Source organism: Asparagus officinalis, chromosome 7 (genome assembly GCF_001876935.1).
Source record: "Asparagus officinalis chromosome 7, Aspof.V1, whole genome shotgun sequence".
NCBI classification, from domain to species: domain Eukaryota; kingdom Viridiplantae; phylum Streptophyta; class Magnoliopsida; order Asparagales; family Asparagaceae; genus Asparagus; species Asparagus officinalis.
The window spans coordinates 53,328,288-53,351,389 of record NC_033800.1 but is presented as its reverse complement, the minus strand read 5'-3'; the positions used below and the strand labels follow the sequence as shown (position 1 = coordinate 53,351,389).

General features: G+C 35.2%; 1 protein-coding gene across 6 annotated transcripts in view; it reads left to right on the top strand.

Moving 5' to 3' along the window:
- LOC109848610 (protein CHROMATIN REMODELING 5-like) overlaps window positions 1–20,980 on the top strand; it is a 49,094-nt gene extending 28,114 nt beyond the window's left edge. For 4 of the 6 annotated variants that reach the window (XM_020418207.1, XM_020418206.1, XM_020418204.1 and 1 more), the window contains exons 10-32: window positions 674–737; window positions 1,645–1,738; window positions 1,839–1,926; window positions 2,027–2,161; window positions 3,174–3,365; window positions 3,489–3,556; window positions 6,713–6,806; window positions 6,940–7,064; window positions 7,143–7,206; window positions 7,646–7,858; window positions 11,095–11,337; window positions 11,463–11,573; window positions 11,702–11,791; window positions 12,074–12,256; window positions 12,357–12,437; window positions 16,647–16,889; window positions 17,594–17,749; window positions 17,863–18,040; window positions 18,128–18,309; window positions 19,343–19,675; window positions 19,751–19,850; window positions 20,038–20,232; window positions 20,337–20,980. In XM_020418207.1, the coding sequence (XP_020273796.1) occupies window positions 674–737; window positions 1,645–1,738; window positions 1,839–1,926; window positions 2,027–2,161; window positions 3,174–3,365; window positions 3,489–3,556; window positions 6,713–6,806; window positions 6,940–7,064; window positions 7,143–7,206; window positions 7,646–7,858; window positions 11,095–11,337; window positions 11,463–11,573; window positions 11,702–11,791; window positions 12,074–12,256; window positions 12,357–12,437; window positions 16,647–16,889; window positions 17,594–17,749; window positions 17,863–18,040; window positions 18,128–18,309; window positions 19,343–19,675; window positions 19,751–19,850; window positions 20,038–20,232; window positions 20,337–20,542 (3,438 nt within the window). In that variant the 3' untranslated portion in view covers window positions 20,543–20,980. The remainder of the gene's footprint in view (window positions 1–673; window positions 738–1,644; window positions 1,739–1,838; window positions 1,927–2,026; window positions 2,162–3,173; window positions 3,366–3,488; window positions 3,557–6,712; window positions 6,807–6,939; window positions 7,065–7,142; window positions 7,207–7,645; window positions 7,859–11,094; window positions 11,338–11,462; window positions 11,574–11,701; window positions 11,792–12,073; window positions 12,257–12,356; window positions 12,438–16,646; window positions 16,890–17,593; window positions 17,750–17,862; window positions 18,041–18,127; window positions 18,310–19,342; window positions 19,676–19,750; window positions 19,851–20,037; window positions 20,233–20,336) is intronic. The other 2 variants (XM_020418209.1, XM_020418208.1) reach the window with 2 other exon arrangements.

Below are 23,102 nucleotides of genomic sequence, written 5' to 3'. Positions count from 1 at the left end.
CATGTGAGAAATTCCAATTATTTAATCTCTATCTGTCATCTTCACTTGTTTGATAAATGCGGTATACCTTGATCTAATTGATTTTTTTCATATTCAGGCCCATCCATTTAGTAGAAAGGAATCATGCTGAACTTTTGTTAAACGGCATAACTGAAATGCAGACTACCCTTTTGTGCGTTATAATTTTTTACATATAGGATAAGTTTGAACACCTGTTTGAATAGCTTTTAGTTTATGTTAACCTTCTTTGGTAGCAACTATTATGGCAAACATCCATTGCATATCAAATACAAGTCCAACATGCTTCTTTTCTATTGCACTTGTCTTGAACTCTTCATTGTACATGCATATGCTAGCTTAATCAGTTCCCTTTAACATTTTTTGTCCATTAGTATCAGACCTCTTATTATTTGCCTATATCTTCACACCTCTCTGGAAAATGTCAACATCCTTTTTTGAGGAATTCAAAGGATCCAACACGCGTTTACCCATGCCTTCAGTAGTAAGTAGAGTTTCGTACCTGCTAGTGAAGTGCGATAATTAACATAAATTTTGGTCTCATATCAGCTGTCAACTTTTGTCTTATTTATCTATGTTTGCAATGAGTGCATAATCTCGTCATTCCCTGAATGGTTTAGCTTTGTGTTCCTTATTATATTATATTTTTATGCAGGCTCGTGAAGAAGCCATGACTGTGCAAGGAAAGATGGTTGATTTTCAAAGGAAGAAAAGCAAAGGTCTTATGCATTTCATGCAGTTCTATTTTCATACTGTCCTTATCCTAGCATTATATGGGAAGAGAGAATGGGAAGTAATTTGATGGAAATTATTGCATATTAACTTGATTCCATCTAATAGAGACTCCTTATTAGGTTGCACAAACTAGACATCATTAGTTAATTGTCATTAGCTCTATTTCCTTCTATGTTTAAATTCTCAACATAATATCTTTTAGTTAAAGCGACCAATGAGAGAGAAGGCTTTTTGTTACCAACTTTCACGTCTTTTTACATATAGTTGCTCATGGTTTGCGCACTTCGATATGTATAAGATTAAATTGATTTTTTAAGGACAATTTCAACGTTAGTCATTTTGATCCTATTGTTGGAATCATAAACTTTCCTCTTCAGTAGTCATTTAGTTGCTCCGGTTTCACTATGTCTGCAGTTTGATATGTGTTAACATATATTGGTTTCAAAAGGATAATTTTGACATTTTAGTCAATTTGATCCTTTTATAGGAATCAAGTTGCAAACATCTCCTCTTCGGTAGTTTATGATAATTATCATTGTACTTTCTAACTAGGTGCACAATGAGTCGAAAAGGCTCTGGTCAATCGTCTATGGTAATCATAATCTTATATTCAGTAACTTGGTACCGAAGGGATAAGAAAGGCTTTTCTTCAATATTTATGGTAACCATAGTCTTCATTTTCTTTGTTCAACAATGTATTACTGGTTAATTTTGAAGTTGCTTTTCTTTTGGTTAATTGCCTTCATCAGTATAAAAAAGGTATCTATTAGTTTGCTTGTCAACATCTGTTACTTTTCTTTTGCATTAAACTGCGCTGTTTCCAATGTGTCCTTTTTGCACCATGTAATTAGTTAGGAGGTGCATAATTTGGTGTTTGCCTCCCTTCTCCAGCTAGCCTGCGAAAGCTTGATGAACAACCTGCATGGTTGAAAGGCGGTAAACTTCGTGATTATCAGCTTGAGGGCTTGAATTTTCTTGTTAACAGGTAGCTGGCTTCTTCATTCTTGTGATTTTCTGTATCCAGTTATTTCATGCACATTGTAGCCATAGCTTATGTCCTTTATCAATGATTTTTTGTCCTACAGTTGGAGGAATGATACAAATGTCATTCTGGCTGATGAAATGGGTCTAGGTAAAACTGTTCAGTCAGTTTCCATGTTAGGTTTCTTGCAGGTTTGTTCCATTTTTTCCCTCAAAATTTATTTATTTTTTCATATTCTTCTGCATCCTTTCTTGTTTGTAAGACACGTTCTTCTTTCTTTTCTCATTGTAGAATTCTCAACAAATTCATGGGCCTTTCCTTGTTGTTGTACCTCTTTCAACCTTGTCAAATTGGGCAAAAGAATTCAGGAAATGGCTCCCTGAAATGAATATAGTCGTGTATGTTGGCAATCGTGCCAGTAGAGAGGTATTTCATTTTTTCTTTGTATGAGTAATGGTATATCTGAGTAAACTTGAATGTTTGAAACATGAGAAGCAATTACTTGACACCTAAGAGAAGTACAGTGATGAGCAAAAATCGCTTCCTCAGTTGTATCCTGGTTATAAAACTTTATATCTTTTTGGGATCACATATCCTCACATATCCTTATTTTTTAAATAGCAGTCATTTCCTTGTTTACCACATCATAATTTGGGCTACGTGTGCGCCATTGACCACTGGAATTCTGTGGTGAACCTTCATATGTATATATAACTGCATCTGTTTTATCTTTTTTCTCCGCAACACTTGCACTATTGTTAAGCACTTCTAGTATGTATATCAGGTCTGGAACCATAAGGTGATGTTATTATGTTCAAACTTTCCTCAAGATTCAAAGCATAGACATGTTGCTATTAGTGCCCTTTTCAACATAGTCTTCGGTTCATGCTTCCCTAATATATGAGGGTATGAATTGTGTTGTGCACTCGGTATTCTCTCTGTTTTAATGAAGTAAATACCACAGATGTGAAGTGGTCAGGGCTTCTGCGCTTGTACTTGCAGATTCTATGTGTTGATGTAACCATGGATTTTGTGTGAGAAGTGTCAATCCTCATATATATTATTTCCCTTTTAACCATTGTCTTGGGCCCATTACATAGTTGTTTTATCGTGGACTATTTATTTATTAGATTTCTCGAGAGAGTTGAGAATCATGTACAGGACATTTTGTGTAAATGAGTTTGATGATAAAGGTGTGATGGGCCAGTGTGATCCCAATCCTCAACATGTAAACTTAATAAAGCCACTTTCAAGATAAGAGATCTTTTAACATAGAGTTCAACCTGTGTTTTGTGGTAACATTGAAGTTGATTGTTTCCTATCCATCAAGGTTTCAAACTTCTGAGTGTACATTTATGCTGTTATGATTTCATGGCTACATTTTGATCTTTTTGTTGGATAATTGCGCATGATAACTTTTCTTTCTGTCTGAAAGCAGGTGTGTCAACAGTACGAGTTTTACACGAACAAGAGTACTGGAAGATTGATAAAATTCAATGCATTGTTAACTACATATGAAGTCATACTGAAGGACAAAGCTATCCTCTCTAAGATTAAATGGAATTATCTCATGGTTGATGAGGCCCACAGACTGAAGAACAGTGAAGCATCTTTGTATATTGCTCTCTCGGTATGCATGCATCATGTTCTGTTTATCATTTTATTATATATGTGTGGTCTGATGTCGTTACTTCAGTTGAGGTATTTTTGTTTATTCTGAAGTATCTGTATTTTAATTTCCCCCTTCATGCAGGAATTTAACACAAAAAATAAGCTTCTTATTACCGGTACTCCATTGCAGAATAGCGTCGAAGAGCTATGGTGACTATGCTCTCTATGTGATTATTATTATTATCATTTTTTTCAGTTTGAAGCATGTACAGACAAATCACAAATCTGCCTCATGGTTGCTCAAGCTTACACACACGAAAAGCTTTAACTACTGATTTTTGGTTTTTTGAAATTTTGAAAAGAGAAGATGAACTGAGAGGATTTTCATGTTCCTAAACATCTAGTTTGAATGGAAAGAACTATCTTCCAAAATGACCCAGTGTATACTCTGTACACACACACATCCATGTGTTTTCTAGGTTGGATGCACGTATAGTGCACGTGGTTAGATATTATGGATTGTTTATTTTTGGTTTCTTTTGTTACTATGTTGTGAAATTGTTTCTTTTAAACATCCACTTGATGGTGTAGTCTTGTGTGTAAACTTTCATAATACTTACATTTATGTATGTTCAGCTTTCATTTTATATGTTATGACCATAAGGGTTGTGAGAAACAAATCATCAGAAAAGGTTAGTCACCCAATTTGGCAATCTGTTTTTTCAATACCTCAAAGCTTATGATAATAGATGATGTTAACTTCCTATGGATGTAAAAAGAAAAGAGGGAAATATCTTCCATGTTGCTCCCTAATGACTATAGAATAAGAAAACCTATCATTTAAATTGGAGTTTTAAAAGTCAAGGTTATAAATTTAAGCAAGATGGACTTGTGCATCCAGTAACATATACTAGAACTTACAAACCATAACTTATCCTAATGAAAAACATTCAAAAAAAATATGATAAAAGTATTCACCTAACCATATGAAAATATTGAAAAAAAATTCATGAAATTCCTTCTAAAAATGCCTAATTTTACTCAAAAGAATTAAACTTTTCTATAAAATATCCAAAAAATATCGCCTTTCATTTCCTTTTTTATTGAGTTGAGATCAATCATTCCCCACCTTTTTTGTTTCAATGAGAACAAAAGTAAAATTTCATATTTTCCAGGTTTCTAATTTTATTACTTTAATAAAGTGAAGAGTTGCCTCTTTTTTCTCGACAATGAAAATTTCTGCTTTGCATCCAATAAAAGTTTCTGCTACGTTAAACAATGTTACCTTTGCATTGTCTGTGTCATTTTCCATGAGGATCTTAACTAGACACCTGCATTTTTCATTGTCGATTTGCCTTAGATTATATGTTTATATAGGATTTTGACATGTTTCTTTCATGAACAAGAGATATTATTTAACCTTGGTAGTGAGTCGTCGGCAATTCTGCAACATTTTTCATTCAGACACTTGTTATCAACATCTTTATTCACCTTCTTGTTGTAGCCTTTGCAAGTTCTGTAAGATCGTACCTCTATGATGCGTAGATAGCGTCACTAATTTTAATTTCTATAGCATTTTTAAAGAGCCTCGATGGAGATGCATTTCTCTTGATAGTTTGTTTTTAATGAACCCCTACATATTAGCTTAAACATGTAATGTTTTTCTTTACTGTGTTATATGAATGTTTGCTTAATTGAATTACCATTCTCTTATGTCTTTAGCAAGTTGTATATTTGGGTTGATGTATATTGTTGAGATACTCTGTGATGACAGGCTTATATGTAAAAGATAAGAAGACTATGATTTATATTCTAACAATTTATATGTGATACTTATATGTATGAGATAGTATCCTATCAAGTAGATAGGCTTCAAATAACATCTGTGGCCTCAAGTAGGCTTACTATTGAATAGGTGAGGTCTATGAAGCACGGACACGCATAACATGAAGCCGTGTCGTGTCGTGTCCGTATCGGACACACGTGTCGAACACACGTATCCTATGTATTTTTTAGGATTTGCCTCGTGTCGGCGTGTCGGATGGCCGTGTCGGATCCGTGTCCGTGCTACATAGGGTGAGGTATACGTGCTTAATTTGCATGATAAAATAGGCTAATGTATGTGATAGGAAATAAAATTAAACTTTGGTGATATTCAGATTGTTTTGGTCTTAAATAAATTTTGGTGATATTCAGATTGTTTTGGTCTTAAATAACCTTATTGTATAGGACAAACTTTTTATTGAATAGTGCATATCAAGAAAATAGGTTTGAACACAAAGGAGAAGGATCCCTATTCTATTTGGAGTTCCAATTTAATGTGAATAAAATAATTAATAATCCAATGATTAACATAAGCATTAAGAAGTAGCATTTGTTTTATCTTACCAATCAAAGACACTAACAAAAACAAAAGAGATTCTGAATCAAGAGGAGAAATTACCATGAAAAATTGCGTAATTTCTTGGTGTATTTATAGGCATGTGCTGATGTACTCCTTTCACATAAGAGTTTGTTTTTGCAAAATAGCTACCCAGTAAATAAAGTTGATGTGGGAATTGATAATGTGGGAGTTGATATGTTGTAAATAGAGTTCTAGTAGTCACAAGGGAGTTGAAATTGCAAATACATGTTGTATACATAGAGTTGTAATTAGGATAATCTGTTCACATAAATTGAAGCCAAAGCTTATGATCCAACTTCGTTGAAATCTGTTCACGTGGGATAATTGAAGCTAAAGCTTATAGGTATTAATTAGGACAGGTTAATTGAAGCTTATACCTATTAGTTGTTGAAATCTGTTCACGTGGGATAATTGAAGCTAAAGCTTATACGTATTAATTAGGACAGGATAATTGAGGCTTATACCTATTAATCATTGAAATCTGTTCATGTGGGATAATGGAAGCTAAAGCTCATACGTATTAATTAGGATAGGATAATTGAAGCTTATACCTATTAATTAAGATAGGATAGGTTATGTGATATCCATAAGGATCAAGGGTACTTTTATCCATGGAAAGATTTTCCCAAACCCACACTTCCAAAGGGAGTATGATATATCATGTGTATATATGTATATCTGTGTGCGTGCTTGTGTGATTTTTTTGCATTCTCACTATCTCATAGTTGACTTTGTGCAACATAGCTGTATGTCATATTGACAAATAACTCCGCAGGAGTGTTTACCTATACATATTTTCACTTATTTTTAAGTGCAACTTGATTTACTATCTCAGTTTACCTGCACTGATTCAGGCCGTTCTTCACTTCATAAATAACTCTGTTGGACTGTTTACCTATATATTTTAACTTATTTTTAAGTGCAACTTGATTTACTATTTCATTTTACCTGCACTGCTACAGGGCCCTTCTTCACTTCCTTGACCCTGTCAAGTTCAATAGTAAGGATGTTTTTGTTGAGAACTATAAGAACCTTAGTTCTTTCAACGAAATTGAGGTAGACATTATCCTGATGTTGCTTCTTTCTCACACCCCTTATCTTTATGCTTATGAAGTATCTTTTTCTTCTTTTTGGTTACATGACTGAACTTTTTTCTATATGCTGAAATTTGCATTGGGTTATTCTTTAGCTGGCTAATCTTCATAAGGAGCTGAGGCCACACATTCTCAGAAGAGTTATCAAGGATGTGGAGAAGTCCTTGCCTCCAAAAATTGAGCGCATACTTAGGGTGGAAATGACTCCTCTTCAGAAACAGTAAGCTTCCATTAGTTGACATGTTTTTTTTTTCTGTCCAAAAAAAAAGACTTAGCTGATGGTCTTACATCTTAATAGGTATTACAAGTGGATTTTGGAGAGGAATTTTCACAACCTGAATAAAGGAGTTCGTGGAAATCAGGTTTGTGAATGACTATGGTCTCCTTATAACGCAAACTTTGTTTTTTTCTGAAAGTTTTAATTTTATAATCTATCATGCAATGCACTGTTTGGAGAATCACGTCATTTATTGTATTTCTTATGGTTGTATTATTGATCTCTTTTAATTTTTTGATGTCTGTAGTCGAGGAACACAGTAATATCACATTTTTTAAAAATTTCTTGTAAAATTTGAGTTTATTATGCATACAATTTACCTTATCCATTTATAAGAATTAATCAGAAAATGTCAGTTGCCTCAGTTCCCTCTAGGTGAAATAGTCTTCTAGCTGTCATAGTTTAAATAATATGATGGCGATGCTCCTTTTTTTTTAAAAAAATAATAAAAATATCAGTTATAGACATTTCTAATATGTAGTTTATTTTGGATGCTTTTCTATTCTAATATTTCCCTCCTTCAGGTTTCACTCTTGAACATTGTTGTTGAGTTGAAGAAATGCTGCAATCATCCATTTTTATTTGAAAGCGCGGATCATGGTTATGGTGGAGATACCAGCACTAGTGACAGCAGTAAAGTCGAGCGCATAGTTTTGAGTAGTGGGAAGCTTGTAATACTTGATAAACTATTGATAAGGTTGCGGCAGACCAATCATCGAGTGTTAATATTCTCTCAGGTTTCCTTCTTGCTTGATCTTTGTTTATGCTATTCCTTCGTTCTTAGATTTTTTTACTGTAGTAGTAGTAGATCTTATTTTTGAATGCTTGCGCAGCAGACAGACTTGTATCTAAAAAAGTGGTTCACATAATCCTACCTGATTAAACATATTGTTTTTTGTATATCTTAAAGCCAATATCTTTAATGCTTTACCACTCTGTCAAATATTTTAATGGGATTCATCTATATGACCCGGATACTTCTATTATGACGCTGTACCTGTACCCACCACATATCGGACTCTTAACACTTACCGGGCTTAAAATCTTTTAATGGGATTCATCTATCTTACCTGGGTACTTCCATCATGAAGCCGTACCCATACTCGCATACAGGACGCTGAAATGTACCAGATAGTTTATTTTATGCATAATACGAGTTGGGCCTTTTCTTTGTGGCTACACTTATGCTATATCTGGTAGACATAAAAAATCTCCTTATCTTGTGTTGATCACCATTTACATACATTTTAGCTTGCCTTTTCTCTCCTTCTTGTTCTTTCTTTATTAACTAAGATTCTGTTCAAGCAGTAGCTGATACTATTGATTTTATTTTATTTTTACCTTAAGTGGGCATTGGGAGAAGATGCATCAACATATCACTTTGTAAGTTTGAAGATTGTGGAAAAATTTACTCCCACAATTAAAGCCTACTCCCATCGACATGTAGGTTGCTATGAAGCATAACCATTGAATACTTATAGCAATATTGGTTATAGTTTGCAATAACTGTCATAGTTTGCAATAACTGTCAGCTTTGCTTCTGGTCGATGCTAAATTCCTTGTGGGGTAGGTATGAGAAAAGCTGGACTTTGCTTCTTGGAAACACTTCTTACTTCTGATCAAGATAAACAATTCATTGTGTCCTGTTAGATATGGTTATATGTAATTTTATGCTTTAGCAAACTAGATATTCACTAGAAACTGTGAGAGAGAGTGCTTGCTTGATTACTTAATATGTAGCATTATAGATAAATTTAGTGGTACACTTAATGTACATGCTCGCTTTAAATAATGGTTATGGATACAGAGATTCACATATGATGTACTATTACATGGAAAATCAAGCTTTTAAAGTAAAGAGGCGTTTTGTAACAAGAAAGTAAATGAAAAGTGGACCAAACATTGGAGAGTGGCTTTACTTTCTATTTATCCCCCTGTTTGGCTACTGGAAAATGATTGAAAAGTGGAGAGTGCCTAGGGACGGATACAGATTTTTTTTCTATGGGGGCACGTGTACAATTGTACCCATAAGAGTTTCATGGGTATGGGGATTTAGCAAAATGAGCTGCTAAGAGACAAAGTGCTGAGGTCCATTCCTTTTGTTTGTGACAACCATGGTAGGCCTCACCACTAGTCTATCTCTTGGTAGCTCATTTAGTTAAATGAACACATCTCAACACATGATATTTTTCATTATCATTTTCAACACATGATTATTTTCTTTTTCATTGTAAAAGAACTAAAAAGAATACTACTTGGTTTCCAAGCAATAGCCTTTTAATTGTATGAGATTACCGGTTTTTATGGGGGCACCTATACAAATTGTATGGGGGAACCTATGTAAATTTGTATACCCCAAGTAAAATGGTTAAAATTCTGTGGGGGCAAATACCCCATGACCCTCTACATAGATCCATCCTTGGGGGCACATCAACATTTTAGTTTTTTTCATCTTCTCCAAAATTTTAGAAAGTAAAGCAACATTGGATGGAAAGTGAATGAGAAAGAGTTATCTTTTTATCCTAGTCCTTCCTATATCACTTTTAAATATCCACTGCCAGTGCCCACTCTTCACATTCCTTGACAACCAAATATGACAAAGAAAGTGAAGATGCCACGTCATCAGCTTCCACCTCAAGTTTTCTCATTTTCACTTGCTATCATCCAAACAAGATCTGCAGATTGGAAATAAAAGAGAGAAAGTGCTTTCTAAAGGAAGTACTTTCTCATAACTTTTCAATTTTGGTTGCCAAAACAACCCCTAATTGTAAAGCCATACTACTACTTTTTCAGAAGTACAATGACAACCCCTAATTGTAAAGCCGTACTACTAATTTTCAAAAGTACAAGTGTATAAAGTTTGACGCTCTGAAGTTTACATGATCTAATATATGTGTCAAGAGGAAAAAGGTGTTGCATGGATAAGAAGCATGGTTTTGATAAGTAGCAAAACGTTTATAGCAACATGGATATTGACATCCTTGCTATGTTGCCTTTCGGCAACTCCAGTTTGAGGAAATTTTGTCAATTAAATTGATCCATTTATTCAAAACCAGGCCTTTAGCTGCATTATTTGTAGTCATAAAATCTACCTTCGTTTTCTATTGATGGTGTTAAGAATTGCATAAGTATTATTACTGATAGAATCAAACACATATCCCTCAATTCTCACTACTGAATTTAGAATTTTGACATAACATCAGCTAAGATGGTATCTGAGAAGTGAGAAGTCCAAGTTCAAATTTTGCGCGGCTTATGTTTAAAGAAAAATAAAAAATCGCTGATGTTCAATAGGAAAGGTTTTAGTCCATGAAACTGGCCATCATCCTGCAAGAAACATTCAAAATTCAATTTTGATCCCCTAATTCTCACCAAAATCTTTGACTTCTGGTGAAGCTACAGATAGTCAGATACATCCAGAATTATAAGAGTATAATAAACTTTATTTGCATCAGATTAGCTTCAAAATAACTCAAGAATAACGAAGTTCAAAGCAACTTCACCTATTTAAGCTAGGTTTATTGAAATAATTTAATAAAGAACCTTCACGCTAAACTCTATCATTTAAAAAAAAAGAATGTTACGCCACCAGATTTTTAAATGGGTTACAGCTTCCAAGTCAAAATGAGGCTACCTATGGCTCTTGGAGGCTCGAAATGGCCGTAGGAATATCTCATCGCTGAAAGATCAGAGGTGCACCTTTATGGGCCAGTTACACGTTTCTTAGGAGGTACATTTTTCTTTTAATTAGTAAACAAGGAGCTTATATGAAATCTAAGGTAAAGGTTCTAAACCTTTGTTCCTAAGACCTCTAAGCCATATTTGCACCTCTCTACTCTCTCCTCTCTTTGTGCAATCTAGCCTTTCATATACCACATTCTTTTTTTGCTCCATATATAGCCCTTCAGTGAAACATAGGGTTGAAAAAAGGTGATTCTTATAACTACGACTATATTCCTTACCTATCATGCAGATGGTGCGGATGTTGGATATTCTAGCAGAGTATTTATCACTTAGAGGATTCCAGTTTCAGAGATTGGATGGCAGTACAAGGGCTGATCTTCGTCACCAGGCAATGGAGCATTTTAATGCACCAGGAAGTGATGATTTTTGCTTCCTCCTTTCCACACGTGCAGGTGGACTAGGAATTAACCTTGCTACTGCAGATACTGTCATAATTTTCGACTCAGATTGGAATCCACAGAATGATTTGCAGGTCTGAGAATGTGTAATGATTAGAATTCCTTTTTGATTAATTTTATAGTGATTAGTATATTTTTGCATTTCTCTCCTTTTCCATGTGTGTATCTCTGTGTCGTAATAGAGAGTGTGTTAATACAGGCGATGAGTAGAGCTCACAGGATTGGACAACAAGATGTTGTAAACATCTATCGGTTTGTCACTAGTAAAAGTGTTGAGGAGGATATATTAGAGCGTGCAAAGAAAAAAATGGTATGGATATATTCTTTCAAATTTTTCAAAATTTTTAATGCAAGATTTTGAGATGTTTCAGATGCTGTTACATTTCTATTTATGTGAATAATCTTTATTTATTTATTTATCTTCTTTTACATCTATAGGTTCTAGATCACCTGGTGATTCAGAAACTAAATGCAGAGGGAAGACTGGAAAAGAAAGAATCGAAAAAGGGTACTTCTATGTTTGACAAGGTAAACAGAAAGGGGAATTGTATATTAGGCAGTAACTTTGTTACCTAATGTGTAGTCCAAATTGGATGTTGAGACACCGTTTATTTTATGCATCATTGGGATATTGTCTTATTATTAGAATTCTAGCAGGTATTACTCATACCAAATGCTTTCTCCGTGAAAATTGGAATCCAGACTCTACCTGTATTTACATGCTGCTATGTCTTGTTTCTATAAAAATTTCTTTTAGCATTCAGTTTTGAGTAACAGCAGTTTCTTGATCCATTATTATCCTAATTGCAGAATGAGCTTTCTGCAATACTGAAATTTGGAGCAGAGGAGTTGTTCAAGGAGGACAAGAATGATGAAGAGAGCAAAAAGAGACTTGAAAGCATGGATATAGATGAAATTCTTGAGAGAGCTGAGAAAATTGAATCCAAAGAGGCGGATGAGGAGCCTGGAAGTGAACTGCTTAGTGCTTTCAAGGCAAGATATTTTGTTTGCCAACATTTGTTGGAGAAAATTTGGGAAGGTATTCTTGCATATTCAATATTAATTTCACCACTTACTCTCTCCTTTCTACTAGGTTGCAAATTTTGGCAGTGCTGAAGATGATGGAACATTCTGGAGTCGATTGATACAGACAGAAGCTATAGATCAAGCTAATGTACGCAGTTTTAAAGAGATTTTCTGTATCATCATGATCATCACAATTCACTTTTGGGTGCCATTTATATACGTCTTCAGGACCCTCGTATTTAGCTGAACAATGAAGTGCCACTGATTAAGCCTTATTAGTAAGGAGCCTCGTTAGAAAAAAATTTAAACCAGAAATTACACTCAAACCATCAAATTGCCTCTGAACCATTTGCTACTTAATGAAGAGAACTGAATAACAGTGGGATTGGGAGCAAAACCAGGTATTTTGTGACAGTAGAACGTTTATCAGGTGGAACTCCTACCTTATTTTATTTATATGATTATCACTTTTGGAACAATCTTTATTATTGATTTTCCAAGAAGTTTGTTAGATCTCATAATGTTGTCTTTGATCATCACAGCCATTGGTCTTCCCAACAGATAGGGTGTTGTTCCTATTGAGGCTGTTCACAGATTGTTATCCAAGTTTTATAGGTGGCTCTTGTTCTGATTTTATTTGTCTGAATTGCTGTATCTATGGGAAATAAAGGGGAGTGTCACTCACCAAACAAAGTCAAGTAGTGGGGAAATATCCTACAAGGTTGTCCACTTAGGAGAAGCCCAAAAAAGATCTTCGGGACAAAGCAATAGTCCATAAGAAGTCTCCAGATTATAGGATATCTTATAGACATAATTAAAGGAATATCCTGATTCCAAAAATATTCCATCTAGGATAACCCATTTCTCAAGGTGTATATCTTACGGGTTCATCGAGCTACCTCATGATATAGACCCATAACCACCTATTGGATGTTGATCGTGATGAATGGAGAATCATCTATTTGGATGACCAGTATTGGTGGGTTTGAATTGTAAAACAAAAATTTTGTGTGCTTTCAGCTCATATCACATTATCTTAGCGATAGATAAATGTGCATATTTATATACAAGCACACACAAAATCACACTTATATATTGGAGTAACATGCTTAGGTATGGCCATGCTGAAGTATGTGATATGTTATCAAAATGGACGATCCAATCTTTGGTCTACATATCATCGACTGTTATTGGCTATTCTATATAAGAGGGCTATATAAGAGGCATTGTGATAATGCTCAGATTATCCCCGTGGCGGAGCCAATTTTTTTTTTTTTCGGGCTGGGGGGTGGGGCAAGATCATTGTTATAGAAAGCATTAGATAACGCTAGGTGCCAGGTGGCAGACCAGTGCCTAGGTGGGGCTATGTGGTTTTCTTTTTTTTTTTTTTTTAAGTGGTGGTGGAGAAAGTTTTGCTAAAAGCTGGAGGATTTGGAGGAAGTGTTTGTAGTTGGTGGAGGATGGAGGATGCCGGAGGAGGTGAGGGAACGTGGAAGTGGCAACAGGAGAAATCACGACTAAAACATAGGCGGTGCAGTCTGTGTAAGCGCTTTAAGACCTTGGCAGGCGACCTAGGTATTGCTTAGGCCTAGGCAGGCATCTAGATTGCCTTTTACAGTGTTGACCAAGATACATAATGGCTCTCTTGTTTATTTCTTTAAAAAATGACGATAATGTCAAACCAAGTTTGTATGTTTTTTCATTCAAATATATTCATGATATAATCCAAATATTAAAAGTCATATGGGCATTAAAAAAAAGAAAAAAAGTAGACTTCTTATAGAAGATGTGCTTTGCGACACTTCATGAAATCAAATTTCTCTTTGATAATGTTGGTGGTAAAATTTTCATCAAGTTCCTTTTCAATTTAAACAACCAAGTTGTTCGCAAGAAAACGATCAACCATCTTATTGCAATCCTTGTTTTCAAACTTTTCATTGTGGGAAATGATTTTGTTCTACATGATTGTCATCAATTTTCTTGAAGAAAGTTTCTATAGTTCTAAGTTTTCCCATGAGTTGCTATTGTATGACATAAAAATATGATTATTTGAATGTCAACAAAAACATTATTAGATAGATTTTATAACTTATTTACTTGGATAATGACTTTGTAAAACATAGCCATAATTGACAAACCCACAAATAAATCCAACTATAATAATTTAGAAAATACATTCATTTAAACCAACTTAAGCTAACCTACAAATCTCTATATACATAAAACCCTACTCAACTCAATCAGTTTTCTTCGGTTTCTTTTTCCTTTTTTTTGCGGGTGGGTGGTGGGGGAGGGACGAACATGGTACTTAGCTCCGCTCCTGGATTATCCCAATGGTCAGTGGCGGTCACACATACACACTAGTGGGGGCAAATCCCACCCACTGAAAATTTAATTTGCAATATACCCTATGTAAGTATTTAGTTTATTGTAGAGATCTAGCTTAATGTTTGCCCCTACTTGATGTTTCACACATGACTATTTTATAGTTGCTTTATATTTAATTTCATTGTAGGCAACTCATAGGTTTAAATAATTTACACTTTTTTATGACATGTATTTTAAATAGAGGTCCATATTATTAAATATAATTGATGTTTTAATTAATTGCTGTTAGGTTTTGATATAACCCGTTTTGTTAAATACAAATACTCATTAGTTAAACCTAGCTCTCATTCGGTCAAGAGAAAAAAAAAAAAAAACTAGTTCTCATCCTAGTTATCTCTAATCAAATTGCTCTTCCATTGTAGTCAACTGGATTGTTTTGTTTCAAGAGAAAAATCGAAAAAGAAAAAGGAGGTTGTGACTAGAAGAGGACGATGCCTTTTTTTGTGAAAAAGATTGAAGTTTATGCTACTAAGGGAAAAGATAAGTTATTTAGTTGTATAATGAACGAAATTATTGTCAGAATCTTGCATAAGATCAAAAAACAATGATCATGTTTAGGAAGTGTTGGTTGTTGATTACAACAAGTAATGGATAATTCCTCACTATTATGATGAACAAAAGATGGGCTTTTTAAGTTACCAAGATCTATCAAGGTTATTATGTCTCACACGGCCTCATTATCGAATGATTTTAACTTAGTGTTAGGACGTCAGGTTTCGGAACTTATTGTTTATTGTTTTATATATTGTAGGTAGCACTTGAGAGAGAAGTGTATGAGACGATTGATAATGAGTTGATTGTACAAAAATTTCTAAAAATAAAAACTCGTTCATGACAAGTGTAGAATGTCTTTTCTTTTGATATTAGAATGTATTAATTAATTGATTTAGGTGGATTATAAATGTTATATTATATTACATTTATAATTTATTGCCCCACTAACCTATTGGTCCTAACTCTGCCATCGCTAATGGTAAGTCTATTCTATTTATCATTTATCATGGTATACACCAGAGCACATGCAAGAGAAACATTATGCATTTTGGAGACTGCAAAGCCATGGAACACAAGGTCTTTTTAGTTATATAATCAAAAAAGCCTTCAGTTCTTCAAAAACTTCATGCACGCTAATACGTCCTCAAAGTGCTTTTTTTTGTACATCCATGAAATTTGTATCAAACTTGACAGAGTGGATTTGATAGCACATCATGCACTTTGGCTAGAAGCAGTTATATAAAGGATATGGTAGTGACTAGGTTACTTGGACACGGCATTTTGGATGATGTGTCCGTGTCCGATACGTGTCGGACATGGATTCTTCATGGACACGTCTGGTCCTAAGCAAAACCCGGTTTCCCTATTACTTATACCCTAAACTAATTTCTTTGGTAACATTAGGTTCAAAACCGATCAGTTATTTGAACAACAAAATTGAAACCCCTTACTTGAATATTTAAAAAATACCCATTGTATTATTCCATGCGATCAAAACTAAACTTTTGTTGTTAAAGCTTATTCTTAGTTTGATTTAACTTGATTCTTAATTGTTATAGATAATAAAAAGAAACATACAAATATTATAGGTATTTTAATTCTATATTTGATCTAATGTAAATTGTTTTCTTTTTCTTTTTTTGTGTGAGTGTCCCACATTTTTCAAATTTGCCATGTCTCATGTTTGTTAACGTGTACACGCCTTTATCTGTGCTACCTAGGGTAGTGATTAACCTAGTAAAGGACACAGCTTCAATAGAACGCAATGGAAAAGTGGGATTCATGTCCTTGACCCAAAACTGAGGATAAACGCTTTGTTGTTGTCATGCACTCTGGCTGATGGGCATAACAAAAGCTTGATATGCCTTGGGAGTATAAACTTTCAGAATACCTAGACAACACGTACACACACATATGTGTATGTATGTATGTATATGCTACCAGATACTGATATTTCTTATATCATATGGTCCAGGAAGCACTCGCTCCTCGTGCTGCAAGGAATACTAAAAGTTATGCCGAAACTAGCCAGCCTGAGACGAGTAATAAACGTAAAAGAAGGGGTCTAGATGCACCAGAGAGAGCTCAAAGGCGCTCAGGCAAAGGTTCTGATTCTGGGGCCCACTCGTTGCCCATGATTGAGGGGGCATTTGCTCAAGTTAGGGGCTGGTCCTTTGGAAATTTAACAAAGAAAGATGCTTCTCATTTTGTTCGAGCAGTAAGTATTGTTTACCTCAGTACATGTTCATTGTACTTTGCAGTTAATATAAATATTATAAGTAAAGGATCTGTTGAACATGTTGAATTTCCATGCAAAGTCATCGTTTAGAAAATGAATGGTTCTAAATATTAAGCTAGATTTTATGAAGAAATTTAACTTGTTACAGATTTTTCTTTCCCATATCAATTGATATTGGGCATCATTCCATCATAGATTCCACATAATCTATCTGGGAGAGTTTCAGCTTATTCTGGAAGGGCAATCCAACGAGTTGCTTATCTTGATTGTTGTTATTACATTGATGGTGTTTTGCCATGAGTTTTTGCAACAATTGAAGTGGGGGAGTACTTGCATTTTACGTAATGTTACAACTTCAGAAAACTACTTAGAAATGCACATCTTGTTATTGTCCGCAAAGCATTTGATTTATCTTGCATTTGGTTCCTTAATCTGGATGCAAAATTTCATTTATATTCTTTATTATTAATAAAATGTACAAGGCTACGCTTGCATAAAAAATTCAACACTGATGAGTTACCATGATATGGCAGATTGAAATCCACGTTTACTGATGGTTAGCAATTTATCAATTTTGTTTGGCCAAGACCAAAATGGTTTTGGAGACTGGATGTTTTCGTTTAGTTCATCCGTACTTTCTAATGGAAATGAGCATTAATTCACATTCTTGCTTTGGAGTATAGGTCAAGAGGTTTGGGAACCAGAGCCAGATTAGTTTAATAGTGGCTGAGGTTGGTGGTGTAATTGAAACTGCTCCTCATGAAGCGCAAACTGAGCTATTTGATATGTTGATTGATGGCTGTCGAGAAGCAGTTAGAGAGGGAAATATGGATTTCAAGGTGTGCTATATATTTCATTATGTCGTTTATTATTAGTTGTTTGCTAGAATTTAGGTGATGTCTGTGATTATAGGACTCCATTTATCTGAGTTCAGTTATCCTCCTTTTTGTAGGGAACTCTGTTGGATTTCTTTGGAGTACCTGTAAAAGCATATGAAATCCTAAATCGTGTAGAAGAGCTTCAAATGTTAGCAAAACGCATTAAACGCTACGAAGATCCTGTTTCCCAGTTTAGATTGACCACTCAACATAAGAGTCCACAGTGGTCTAAGAGTTGTGGCTGGAATCAAGGTTAAATTTTATTCTCAAACATTTGTGTTAATTTCCTTTCTTCTATATTCTGATATATTATCATGCTTCTGCTGAAAATATCATCAGTTGACGATGCGAGGTTGCTTCTGGGAATACATTATCATGGATTTGGAAATTGGGAAAAGATAAGATTGGACCCTAGGCTTGGTCTTGCAAGGAAGATTGCCCCTGTGACTCTTGGGGATCGGGAGACATTCTTGCCTCGTGCTCCAAACTTAGATAATCGTGCTAGTGCTTTGTTGCAGAAGGTAAAAAAAAGTTTTTTTTAATGCTAAGTGTTCATTGTTCCTACACTTTCCATTGTTATGCAAAATATGCGTTCTTCGATATTTCTGCGTGAATTTTGTTCTGTTTCTCTTGCATAGTCTCTATGAAAATTTCCACACCGTTAATTCTAATGCAAAGCTGGTGTATCATCTTCATTTTTTTTGTTTGTTTTTCGTAGTCTATTCATACTTTGTGTCTCAGCATACTTTGATGTGCTATTGAGTTGGTTTATGATTATTTTTGGATTTGGGATTGCTTCTAGTTTTGTTTGGGGAAAATTTAACTGCTACTGAAGTTGCAATTTGTAAGAGCTATTGAGTGGGTTTATGATCATCTTTGGAATTGGGGTTGCTACTGTTCAGTTTGGGAATATTATACTGCAGCTGAAGTTGCAATTTGTAGAAGACTAGAAGGTAATTTCTGTTGCAGTTGTCATTTACTTGGTCAAGCCCAGCTTATTTAGATGAACTTACAAGTTAGTTATTTAAAAGATGGGGAACCCCAACTTTTTTAAATGTGGCTTAAAAGCTCGCTTATTGGAGATGTCACCAAACACGTAGATACGAATAAGCTAGCTTATAAGCTACTTTGACAAAAAAAAGCCCTCCCAAATACTCTCAAATTCTTGTTGAGAAGCTCATTCAATCTTATAATAATGACAATATTGCTATCAAATATGAGAAGCAAATTGACAACCACTACTTCAGTTACATGGCAGGGGTTGCTCTATAATGGATAGTAACTTGTTGATGTTCATCAGGAATTTGATGTTTCCGATGTGAGTACTAAATTGTCTTAAGCATATGAACTTCCTGTGAAAAACGGACATATTCAAGAAATATTCTACTTGGTTTTTCTTATAAATTTTCTTCTGGTTCTGGTATGGTACCTTGTGTACCATGTAATTTGTACTATTATGTGTAGAATCGTAGGTTGGGTAGCACATATGATCTTATTTTCTTGGTCAAGTGGCTGCAGTAATAAATTTTCATCCATTATTTTGTATATGTACAGGAGTTTGCAAATGTCAATGGCAAACTCACGAAAGGTAAAGGATCTCGTAAAAATGTGAATGTTGAAGCAGAAAAATTGGCAGTATCAAACGGTCGATCAAAAGATGTGAAATTGAATTCTCGGATAAAGAAAGAGTCCCTTCAGAAACATCAGTGTGTGGAGCCTCGTGTCAAAGAGGAAGGTGAAATATCCGAATCCGAGCAAGAAAACTATGAGCAATACAAGGAAGAAAAGTGGATGGAATGGTGTGCAGATGTCATGGAGGAGGAACAGATGACACTGACACGACTAGAAAGGTTGCAAACTACCAGTTTAGAGCTTCCGAAAGAAAAGGTAGGTTCTTATTTCATCCTTGCTTATAGTTACAGTTTTAGCACAGAGATTTCATTTGATAGGCACGTTTTTCAGGTACTTGCTAGAATTCGTAAATATCTGCAGCAACTTGGGAAAAAGATAGATGACATAGTTCAACAACATGAGGCATCATGCAATCAATTTAAACAGTCCAGTAAGTTTTCCATTCTTGTGATACTTCGTTAGGCAAGAGAGAAATATGAGACAAGTACTACCTACAAGTGTAAATTGTCAACAATTCTAGCTTGTTGTTTGTTCATAAATAAAGTTAATGGCACATGGAATGTTAACCATAGATGGTGGTTTCTTTTAACATTTGATTGATTATATGTACTTTATAGGAATGACAATGAGATTATGGAATTACGTGTCAACATTTTCTAATTTGACGGGGGAAAGGCTTTATGAGATATATTCAAAACTCAGAGAGGAAAAAGGTGGAGGTGGAGTTGGTCCTTCCCATTTTAATAGTTCTGGCCCAGGTGAAAAAGGTGGAGGTGGAGTTGGTCCTTCCCATTTTAATAGTTCTGGCCCAGGTGAGACTCCCAGGGACAACAATAATACCACTTCATACTATTCTTTCTCAACAACAATTTCCAAAGTAAACAAAGATCTCATGAATTTTCTTTTTAATCTTCAGAAGCATGGAAACGCCGAAGAAGACAAGGTACAGGTAACCAATTCCAGAAGCATCTGCCTTATCCACAGGCACCAGTTGGCAACGGGACCCGGTTGCCTGAACCAGACAACTCAGCAGGGATCCTCGGTTGGGGCCCACCTGAACTTAGACGATTTGGGAATGATAGGCCAAAGATATCAAATCCTGGTCGGTTCCCTCCTAGATAGGGTCAAGCACTGGTCTTAGCTCAGATAGTTATCCTTGTACCAAAAACTGCGAGATTGATGCATTCACAAATTGAATGCTACATCACCAATTTCACGAGTTAAAAAAAATTCTTTTCTCGAGGAAAATAAAGTTTTGATGATCCCTTTTTTTGGATCTGCTTAACGAAATTGTGGCTACAGAAGAGTGACTTGTGTGGTGGAACTCTCGCGACTTAACGATCATCAACCATTCAAACTTGTAAGCATCTGGAAGAGGCTGACATTGCAGTGAGTGCAAAAATTTTGGCGGGGAATTAGTGTGCATAAACTAGCTGAGAGAATTATACTGTTGGAGATATCCAAGAAAGCTTCCTTTACTTTGCAAATTGTATCCATACGGTTGCTAATTGTACGCATAACGGAATAGTTGAACAGTTATATAACATTATTCTTTTTGTAGTTTGTGCTTTCTGCTTGTTTTGCTTGCTGGAACATGATTTGTCTGACCAAATTGATTTCTACTGCTGATTAATGTCTTCAGCTCCTGGCAGAGTTATCATTGCGGAGGCTATGTTAGACTCTTTAGGGAACCAGGACTTGTTTGCTTATGGTTTATGAGGTATGCAGTCTTAAGCTCAACTGTTGTATAAAGAATTTCCTTTTTCTTAGTTCCATAATTTCTTTCGACTCAATTCCTTGTCCCTCATTTTTTTAGCAGGTGGCGAGAGGTGTAGCTTGATGGCGATTATGAAAAAAATGTATAGCATAGTTTTGTTCTGTAACATGACTAAGGTGGATTAATGTGGCTCTCTAAATGTACTCCAATTATTTGGGGGAGGAAATAGTGTGGACACTTTTGGACATCAAACATCTTTTAAACATGCAAGTTCTAATGGAATCGTATGTTCTCTTGAGCCTGAAACCTGTGTTCTCGGAAGTGGCATGGTTTATGTTCTTTATGGGCCCTCGGTATTGATAACTTTTATGTCAATTATTGTTCTTTGTTATCACGATCACCGTCAGTTGAATCTGTTCGAAGCCTCGAAAGGTGAAAATTGGTTACGGTGTGAGCATCTACAATTTCTTTTCAGAGTTTGCAGGCTTCATGATATTGTGGAATCATATGCTGATGGACCTCATAATGTTTCGTGAAGCCGAGTGGGGTACTTGATTAAGTAAATCCATGTTGAGCTCATCGCCTAGTGTGATAGCCTTTTTCGACAGATTAGGCAGGAGAATAGATTAGAGTCCTTGGTACTTTACCGCAGAGGATGAACTGGTTATTTAGAATCTCACTTTACATTCTAATTCAATGGGCGGCCGTTGGAACACCTCACGCCTATTGGTGATGTGTGCCGATACTGGAAATATCATTGATGAGTTATCATATAACCAACCCTAAAGCAAATAAAGAACATTTGAAATTGAATGCCTTTTGAATGTTAGACCCTAGAGGTGGGGTGATTAGGGTCTTATGCTAATCTAATCCGATTATATGCCAATAAAAAAATTAATAGGTTATCCTAGCAAGTATGAAGTATAATAACTATGTAAGCTAGGATAAGCAATATGAACAATGAGATACATCCTATATGATGAATATATATATGCAAGGATATATAAACTAACACAAGGGGTAAACTATATGAGCTAGATAGTGGATTATATAAATAATGAGCTAATGACAATGACGACAAGAAATATAAACACAAGTATAAATAAACGCCAAAGCACACTCAAACACAAGATATGATCACGGAGTTCGGACCTTCCGTCCTACGTCTCCGCTCCCCACTCCCGGGGAGAAATACACAATCACAACCGGGTTTTCTACGTTCACCCGAATAACGTTTACACCTCACAGTGTCGGTTTTCAACGCTCACCGAACTACGTCACTCCTCACAATCGGTTTTCTAGTTCACCGAAAACTTCACAACACACTGTTGTAATCCCACTCTACACCCACTAAGTGTTGAACTAGACGTGTCTCCCTCAAGTGCTCGGTTACAACCTTTCCCTAGGTTCGTCAACCGACGCCACTCCTCTTGGGACGATCCCCGACTCTCGCCACACACTTCTCTCGGTGTACAAGTGTATTACAAAGTGTATCTCACGATAAGCACAATTACAATAATTGATTGTTCTCAACTATGGATGAGAACACAATGAAAGCTCACACTCAATGTTACAAACTCTCACAACCCTAATATACTATGTATGCAAATACAATAAGCTCATGTGGGTGTGTGTAACAATGAGATAAAATCAAATCTAAACTTAATATAAAACTAGCTTTAATAGAAATGATAATTAACAAATAATTATAAATAAAAGCTAGAGTTGAGTTTAGGAAAACTTCTCTATAAACACAAAGAGAGGATGATGAGATGTTGAAGATGAACTCTTTAATAGTTGATGTAAACACCTCTTTGTAACAGCAAACCCAAAACAAACTTAAACCAAAACTAAACAAGCTTAAACCCTTGTTTAAAACCTTGTTTAAAAACTTCTTTTATTAACTTGAAAGAGAGCAGCAATAGGGTATTTATACCCACTCTAAATCTCAGTCAAAACCGCCTA